This window comes from Brachionichthys hirsutus, unplaced genomic scaffold (assembly GCF_040956055.1).
Source record: "Brachionichthys hirsutus isolate HB-005 unplaced genomic scaffold, CSIRO-AGI_Bhir_v1 contig_493, whole genome shotgun sequence".
NCBI classification, from domain to species: Eukaryota; Metazoa; Chordata; class Actinopteri; order Lophiiformes; family Brachionichthyidae; genus Brachionichthys; species Brachionichthys hirsutus.
In genome coordinates this window covers 261,329-270,747 of record NW_027180358.1, presented here as the reverse complement: position 1 = coordinate 270,747, position 9,419 = coordinate 261,329, and the positions used below count along the sequence as shown (strand labels likewise).

The 9,419-nt window shown below is 43.4% G+C and overlaps 1 protein-coding gene across 1 annotated transcript; it reads left to right on the top strand.

Moving 5' to 3' along the window:
* The first annotated feature begins 4,338 nt into the window (after window positions 1–4,338).
* LOC137913999 (collagen alpha-2(VIII) chain-like) lies at window positions 4,339–8,303 on the top strand. Its single transcript, XM_068757618.1, has 2 exons — window positions 4,339–4,492; window positions 6,400–8,303. The coding sequence occupies exons 1-2, from the start codon at window positions 4,342–4,344 to the stop codon at window positions 8,301–8,303; spliced, it is 2,055 nt and encodes a 684-aa protein (XP_068613719.1). The 5' UTR covers window positions 4,339–4,341.
* The last annotated feature ends 1,116 nt before the right edge of the window (window positions 8,304–9,419 follow it).

Here is a 9,419-nt window from a genome sequence, read left to right as displayed (position 1 = left end):
TCAGTGATCAGTTTGATGCCAGTCACATGTTTCTTTACCAGACAACAAAAATATTTTAATGGCCCCGACTTTGTTCGTTTTGACTGTTGTTATGGTGACACATGCCCTCAATAGTGTGAAAAATGTCAGTGCGTGTTTTAGTTAGAGCTCAAAGGTGAGACGATTCTCCAACTTCTAAAATATTTGGATTTGTTGTTTTTTGATCTCATAGAACAGTAAATTGAATACATTTTTTGATTTGGCCAGATAATGCAGGTCATCTTAATGCTCTGCCTCGGGCTTGAGAAATGTGCAATGAGCACTTATGTTACTGTAGAGACAATAATCAATCAACCAAAGCGTGTCATAATAATGATTCATGAAAACAAATGGTTTAAAACTGCCAAACAATTAACATCTTCGATTAGGAAAGTCGTCCATATACTTCTGGTGATGTTGTTTAAAAGCCCATTTGAAAAAAAGGATGGGACATTTTTTGTTGAAATACTGAAACGCACCGTGTATTTGTATGTGAAGTATGCGTACTTATTCAGCGCAGGGGAAACACAAACAGCTTAGAGCTCGCGGGTGCTTTAGAATAACATTTTCATGATCTATGATAGTTCATTTGGAAATGAAATATACTGGAAATGCTTTTTGAGAGATTATGGGTTCTTTTATTTTGATGAGAAGTAGGGACAAAAAAAAACCCCACACTAATTCAATACACCAGGTGATGATAACTGAATAAACCGATGTGAATGTCTCATCGCGTGTGGTCACACACACATACACACACACACACACACACACACACACACAGACACACACCCACACCCACACGTTCTCATAACAGCTTGTGATCCCCCCCCACCGCTGGTATTAAGCGCTGTGACCGCTGCACAAATAGAACGCCTGGCGGAAAAGCATGACATCCCGAGTGTCACTCAGGTTGAAGGACGGATTGCTTCATTTTAAATTCTCTACATAAACCACCACTTTCAATTTCCTCTCTCTCTCTCTCTCTCTTGCACACACACACACACACACACAGCATCAGATGCACTGGGAGCTGCGTGGTTCAGGCCACCAGCATGTTGCATAATGTTTCAGTCTGTTTGTGCCAGTTGCTCAATATGTGCAGGTGACTACCTTTTTTCTTTTTTTTTGCAGGCAAATCTGCCAATACTGATGTGTCTAGAAGGCAGATTGAATAATAAAGCACAGATCTGTGACTGTGCTTCAGTTTTAGTTTGTACCTCTATTCTTATTTTCTTTTACGTCTTTCTTCTTCTACTAGTCCTCCAAATTCTCTCTTACCATAAAAGGGAAGGTTGGAAAATGCTCTTACTGACTTTACAGGAAGAAGGTTCAGTGACGGCCGATCGGTGCGGTTTCATTACAGCCGAACAGTCATGTGGCTTCACGGTAATAGTCGGAATAGTTATGGTTCTGCCTCAGGTTAGCAGGAATTGGATGAATCAGCAAAAGCATGTGGTCGGAAATGAAGTGCAGCGCTATACAAAACTATGGTTGTAACCAAGCTAACTCTGGACTTTCGTTGTTGGTGCAACATGATGTTCGGGCGATGATCCCTTCAATCATGAAACGGCTCTAATGTTCACCACATAAGCCCCCCCCCCCCCACGACACAGTATCCTCACACTTTGTACACCTATAATTTCTCTTTGACACAAGGTTAAGGAAATGCCTTGTAGTCTGGATCCACACATTTACTGCTTAAGGGAAGTGGAGGCTGAGCACCTTCAGCTTCACCTCTCCTGGACTGTTGGCTTCATTAGTGGCTCGACGGAGGCGTTTGGGATTTGTGTGCTTGGCTTGCAGTTCTTTGTGGTGTCTGTGTCATGCAGTTTGAGCCGGGTGGCTGCTGAGTCTGCTTTGGCAGCCCCAGAGCCTTCGCAGATTAACATTTCACTTCTGTTAAAATGGCATCCAATCCGCCCACGACTCGGACCACCAGGTGGGTTTGGAGACTGATCTATGAAGTGAGCTCTTTACGGAAAGGTGGGCCTGTCTGTGTTCAGTATGTGTCCACACCAACATGTGTCCATGTGTTTGATGTCGACATGAATCGCTGTCTGAAAAGGCAACGGAATGGACACATGCCCATAGAAGCTCGAGGATTCAGAGGGCTCCCAATCCAGATCCCCGTTAAGACTGAAAAATATGAACATGGTTTATTGTAAAGTTGCTTAGATGTCTTAGATGTTTTTTAAATAACATTTTAATACTTGCAAATCAAATGTTATTCAGGTTGAATGGATTCTTTTTTGATTCACAGCATAGTGAGACAAGAAAATGGAGACATAAACAAAAGGATTTTAGCGAATAAATTGAAATTATTCGTTAATTCATTAGTGTTTGTGCTGCAATCTTATGCTTGGTCAACTTTCAGTTATTGTAACATGAGAGATTTCAGTTGGAAATACAAAGCATCCCTCAGGCGCCATAAAATCCATCTCGCTGTAAGAGCAGCGCCGTCTTATAGGGTAAAACGGGCAGTACGTAAACAAGACACCCTGCATAGCCAATAAGCGGGGGGGGGGGATTTGTTTGCTCATGCATGCTGAGAATGTGTGTTCTGACACCTGGGTGTTCTCGTGTTCCAGGGCAGACATGAGTCCCGATCCAGACGTGGATCAATTTGACCATCGGGAGATATTTTTTTATAATAATGCCTTCTGAACTCTTCAACAGAAACATTTGATGAACAGATTGTGGTGATTTGCAAACCCATCTGTGTCTGACACCCCCCCCCCCCCCCGGTTCATGTGCAGCATCTGTGTTTGAGCGCGCTACTCTGGGTCTTCACAGACTTTGACGCCTGCAGAATGGTGGGCATCCAGAGCCGCCTGCTAAATTACATTTGCACCAAAACCGCAGGCCTCCATACCAGACGAACGAAAACCTTCCAGGCAGCCAACAAGTCAGCCAACGACCAAACAATGCCCTTCCAGTGCTGCGCTCTCGTTCTCCTGTTTATTTCTCTTAAGATCTTTGTCTTTCATTCCTTCGTTTTTCATAAATTCAATTTTGACATGAACATTTTAGACGCAGCCATTTATTCTTTCTGGCAAAGACAAACACACACCCCACTATAAACAGGCACACACACACACACACAGCAGACAAACACACACACCTTTGACGAATCCTAATGACTTAAAAACTACCTCAGGAACCTGGAGAAACGTTCTGGTGGATGGCTCTCAAACAAGAATTTGATTGCCTTGCTATGTGGTTGCTAAACAATCGCAGACGAATGCAAAAGCAAAGCTGTGAAGCAGACCTGAACCGCACACATGGTGGCAATGAACGTACCTTCCCCCCCCCCCCCCAAGTGTCTGTGAAAAATGTCAACTGCAGTGAACTCCCAGACAACTCTTGATTATTTGCAGTATTTAATTAACTGGAATTGTGAACATTTTAAAGTAGAAAATGTCCACCAAGGTTTTCTTTAACTGCTGTACTTTGTTGGAAACCATCAAATGTATTATAGAAACTAGGAGAAAATATATATGACTCACATAATTAGCTTTTGTGCAGTATTAATACTGCACAAAATACTGCACAAAAGCTAATTATGTGAGTCATTTGCAGTGTCTTTTACGATTGTGGCCATTTTGGCTTTCAAATAAAAGCAGGTTGAGGCTGAGATTGCATTTTTACGACCGACATTATCACAGTTGTAACTCCTGACAGTCTGGAGAGTCCAGAAATAGCTCACGCGTGAGACTTGTTCAAGTCGCTTTACACACATCGTATAAAAGCTATTCCTGGTCACTTTGGGTTTCTCACTTACGACACGCAAGCATGCTGTCTGTCGTCCAGGGGTTCGCAGTCACATGACCACGCCTGCGAAAATATTTAACCGACGGTGTTGTAGTCATTCCTTCCTGAATTAAGCTAAAGTCAACAGATCTGTCAGTCACAGTTTCTGGGAGGTCAATCCAGCCAAACCTGCATAGAAGCCACGGAGAGCTGGAGTGTACGCAAGCAATGTGCTTTCAAGTTATGCTTACCGGTATATATGTTTGCCTTCCATGTTTGGATATATAAAGTGTGCAGGATCATTCTCGGGTGACCATATCCGTCTCCAGACAGTGTTACGGGTTGTTGTATGCTGAGATGCTCTGAACACAACGACAAAGCCTCATATTTCGACCAGAGTGGTTTTATACATCACTCTGGCTGTGATTTCCTCTTTTTCTTTTTCTTTTGTATTCTTGTTCATGATAATGATGATGTTGATGATTTTTTTTTTTGCATGTAAATAATTAGCATCTTTGTTTTTTGTGTGTCTACAGTTATTTGTGTGTGAAATCTGTGAATCCGGTGACCATGCTGTCGGCTCCTGTCTGTGTGCTACTGATGCTGGGGACGCAAGCTCTTGCGGGAGGCTACCCCCCCATGACCCACATGAAATACATGCAGCCCATGATGAAAGGACCTATTGGACCCCCGTTCAGAGAGGGCAAGGGCCATTATGTTGGTGAGTTATTTATGGGGGTGTAGTATGTGTATCTTTTGCTCTGTTTTTTTTCTACCTTGCATGAGGTTGACAGGTTCCCTTACGCTTCAGCAACAGTCCAATAGAACAATGTAGACACTGCTAAGAGTCACTTATAACAGATCACACAATGTACCAGAGAAGGCCATTTTAAACATGGGGAAACTGCAAATTAACACAGAAGATACTCTTTGAAATACCTCGATGTGTCTGTTTTGATCTTTGTTCCACCTGTTTCAAATGATGCATTCTTTACACTAACTTGTTTTTTTAAAGAAGTAAATAAGACACTAAACACCATATTTTGTAGTTTTAGATGATATTGTTGTCAAGAACCAGAAAGGGCTTCTCAAATTTTCTTCACACAGTTTAACAACTCAGGCCAGGAATCATTGTCCCGAGGGCTAATTTTGTTCACAAAATATAAATATACACTGACCAGTAAACAACCCTGTGGATGTGTTTCCCACCCTGTAGGTCCAGCAGTAATTAGTGGGTCATCAGTGGGCTCTATTAGACTAGGCCTAAAGACCTGCTGTGTGGTCAGCCCCATTGTGTAACCAAACAGTCAAACACTAAACAATGTTTAGTGTAGATAGAATAAAAATAATAATAATAATAATAATTTCATTACAGCATGATGTTTGACAGAAGTACACATCATGACCGGGATTCAAAGTGACTTGCAAAGGCTCACATTAATACAATGCCTCTGCTGCCACTCAGTGGTCATGTCGTCACATTGCATCGCCAATGAGACTGATTTTTGATGCATCATTTATAACGTAACAAAAGGATTGACAGACATGTTTGTTAGCATCATTAAAGGTAATCACATTGACATCATTTCTGGAAAAGTTTCCAAATAATTACGTGACAGATTCATGAATCTTCAGTACAGTTGTGGACCACGTGAAAAAATACATTAGTTATATTTATTCAGTAATTTGTGCTAAAAAGTTATTTTCCATCTAACTTCAATGTTTTTACATTATTTTTCACTTAAAATCACTGCATTTTCACATTAATTTGTCAAATACTGAGAAGAGACATGTGGTGAAGCACCAGCCAATTGTGCCTCATCACCGATGCTATACAGTGAGGCCGTATTGCTGTCTCTCTGTATGTCACAGTTTGTATGTGTAAAGAATGCTATGAAAGTTCCCCAGTCTGGGATCTGGGGAACTATATAAACAGGGTATGGGGAAAAAAAAAAAGAATGCTATGAGATTTTTATCAACCCATTATAAATTTGTACATCTGATTGTGATGAAGTCAGTGCCTCACCAGCCATCAACCTCACCACATGTGACTGGGAGAAAGAGTGGGAATTAAACCCACAGCGCACCACTTGGGTCTGCCTAAATGAGGCAAGGTCTGCCTACCTACATGGAGTGCAGATACCCCTAAATGAGTACATTTAAAAGATCAACCAAGTGAGAACCAGCTCACTCTGAATATCAGTTAAACGTCTCGGTATCAGCAGCAGTCTCGAGGCGGGACGCCTCCCCCCCATAGCACATAGTCAGGATCAATCTGGCATACTAAGAATAGTAATACATAGGCAAGGTACCTCTAAGACTAAGTAGAGGAAGTGGCCCCACAAATGGCCTGAAACTGGCTGGTGGTGATTGATTTTGCAACCTAGTCTTTGTTTCTGCTCACCCTGCATCATTCTGCCAGCAAAGATTAATGCAGCAGTTTATGACATTACTTTTCACTGTGTTACACTATAAAAAATGACACTATAAAAAATATAATTTTAAAGGCACTATACGAGACATATGTTTTCTGTCTGAATGGTGTCAAAGTCTAACATACATTATAGCCTTATTTATCTGTTTTGTTTTGTATACAATAATCAATATCATCATTGTCTCTTTTTCTAGATATGCCACCCATGATGGAGGTGAAGGGGGAGCCAGGACCACAAGGCAAACCTGGTCCAAGAGGTCCCCCTGGGCCACCAGGCCTTCAAGGAAAACCTGGACTGGGCAAGCCAGGTCTCAATGGGCAGCCAGGCCTTCAGGGTCCTTCTGGTTTTCCAGGAATTGGTAAGCCTGGACTTCCAGGTCTCCCAGGAAAGATTGGGCCAAAGGGGATACCAGGGTTTAATGGTGAAGTTGGCCCACGTGGTGAACCAGGTCCCAGAGGGCCTCCAGGGCAACCTGGTCTCCCTGGCCCAGCTGGATTGTCTCTGAATGGAAAACCTGGCCTTCCAGGCGTCAGAGGCCCTCCTGGGACTCGGGGTGAACCTGGAATAAAGGGTGGTGCCGGTCTACCAGGTGATCGTGGGTTTAAGGGTGAGAATGGGAATGGTAAACCAGGGCCTACAGGTATTCGGGGTCCTCCAGGGCTAAAAGGCAGTCCAGGAGCACCCGGTCTTTCAGGTATTGGCAAACCAGGACTAAAAGGTTTGCCTGGACTGCATGGTTTTAAAGGTGACCAAGGACTCACCGGAGATTTAGGTGAACCAGGAGAGCCTGGGCCTCCAGGCCTACAAGGTCTGCCAGGACCTGTTGGGATAGGGAAACCCGGGCAAGATGGATTTCCAGGAATCCAAGGCCAACTAGGGCCGAAAGGTGAAGCAGGGTCACGGGGTTCTCCTGGATTTCCTGGGACCCCTGGCTTTGGAAAACCTGGATTGAGTGGGCCAAAAGGAGAAAGGGGCAATGGTGGATTACCTGGCCATCCAGGTTACAAAGGCGATCAAGGAATGGTGGGTCAAATTGGGGAACAAGGCCTTGATGGACAAGCTGGACCTCCAGGACTTCAAGGGCCAATGGGGCTCCCAGGAAAACATGGGATGCCAGGACAGAAGGGAGAGTTGGGACCCCAGGGCCCTCCAGGACTGCCTGGCATCAGAGGTGACCAAGGTCCAAGTGGACCTTTTGGAAAACCTGGTATTTCTGGAGAAAAAGGCATGCCGGGACCCAACGGTTCTATTGGAAAACCTGGACCAAAAGGTGAGGCAGGGCATATTGGCCTACCAGGGAATTCTGGGCCAACAGGTCCTTCAGGGCCTAAAGGTGAGACAGGATTTATAGGGAATCCAGGCTCCAGGGGGCAGTCAGGCATTCCTGGTCTTCAGGGTCCCATGGGTCCCATGGGGCCACAAGGTGCCCCTGGCACAAAGGGTGAGCCTGGACTTACAGGACCTCCAGGACTGGGTAAGTTGGGAGAGAAAGGAGCGATAGGCCCCCAAGGTCCACCTGGAAAAACAGGCTCTGCTGGACTTAATGGTAACCCCGGGGCCCCTGGGCTTCCAGGGCCCCCTGGTCCTCCAGGAAATGGCCAGACTGTTGTTGCTGGCCAAGCAGATTTGCAGTTGGAAGGGGATGAAGTACCAGGGGACAGAAAGGGACCGGCATACAGTCAAGGTCCACTGTCTGCTTCAGTAGCACCAGCCTTCACAGCCATTCTCACCACACCTTTTCCTCCCTCTGCCATGCCAATCAAATTTGACAGGACCCTATACAATGGGCAAAATGCCTACAGCTCTGCTACCGGTATGTTCACTGCTCCTTTATCTGGTGTCTACTACTTTGCATATCACATGCATGTGAAGGGAACTAGCTTGTGGGTGGCACTGTACAAGAACAATGTACCAGCCACTTACACCTACGATGAATACAAGAAAGGCTACATGGACCAGGCATCCGGGAGTGCTGTCCTAGAGCTAAAGGAAGGCGATCAAGTATGGGTCCAAATGCCCTCGGATCAGGCAAATGGCCTCTATTCTACCGAATACATCCACTCCTCCTTCTCAGGATTCCTGCTCTGTCCCACATAACGCTGTATTTTTATTCCAACGTGTTCTTGTATTGGCACCTCAGAGCATCCCTAAACCTAAAATATTTGCAGCCATAATAGAAACAGCTAACCCATAGCGTTCTCAATATTACAGCCATCAACTTCATCCATCTCACCATCAACATCGTCAGCTGAAAAAACAAAAAGACACACACACAAAAAAAACTTTGTGAATGAAATATGGAACGTTTCTGAAGGCAGGTGAAGATATTTCATGCTGGGCTCTTTATTTCAATGTCCTTCAAATGTGTATTTTGAGTTGTATTTTATGTTGGTGTTTTTGCTTCTATTATTTTAATTGTAATATTGTCATCATTTTATTGTTACTTGTTCCATTTCATCTTTGCTGTCATTGTTGTTGTTTACTGGATTCAGACTATTAAGTGCCTTACTTTGTAAAGTGCTCGTAACAGGCTTTCCCATGTGACTGCACGTCCTGCCTTCATGCTATGACATCATAGGAATTACATCACCAGGCCCTGTGGGGTGACTGGTTCCCCTGGCTGCAGTCACATTTATCTCATGTTCTTATTTAATCCGTGAATGGCAATACCAATATAAAGAGTGACAAAACAACATAGAACATAGACAAACAATAGAAAAACAAAGAATTTGGTGCTAAAATGATAGTACTTTTCACATGTTTTTGTTTGATAAGTTTGGTACTCCAAACAGTTACTATGTTGAAAGAAAATCATTCATAGGATAAAAACTGTCTATTTTTTTCAAGCGAGATACAGTATATATATTTTGATGGTTATTTGGTGCAAGCCTCATGTAATGCAGTTCTAGAATAAATATGTTCTCCCAGCGGTTACTCCATTTTTAAATAGACAGAGAAAATTACTTTTCTATCTTTCAGGATGATACTAATTGCCAATGTTTACATGCCATAGAATAGATATTATGAACAGCTGGAAAATGGACAATTATGACACAACCATAGCAAAATCAATGGCCCATTTCCTTGTATTGATTTGATTTTCCCTATTTGCAATGGGCATCCTTTTAGGATGCTCTGATCATAACATCACTACTTTCTAGTGGTATACTACCTATTAAGAAATCAGTATTTCATTTATATTCCAACTGCAAC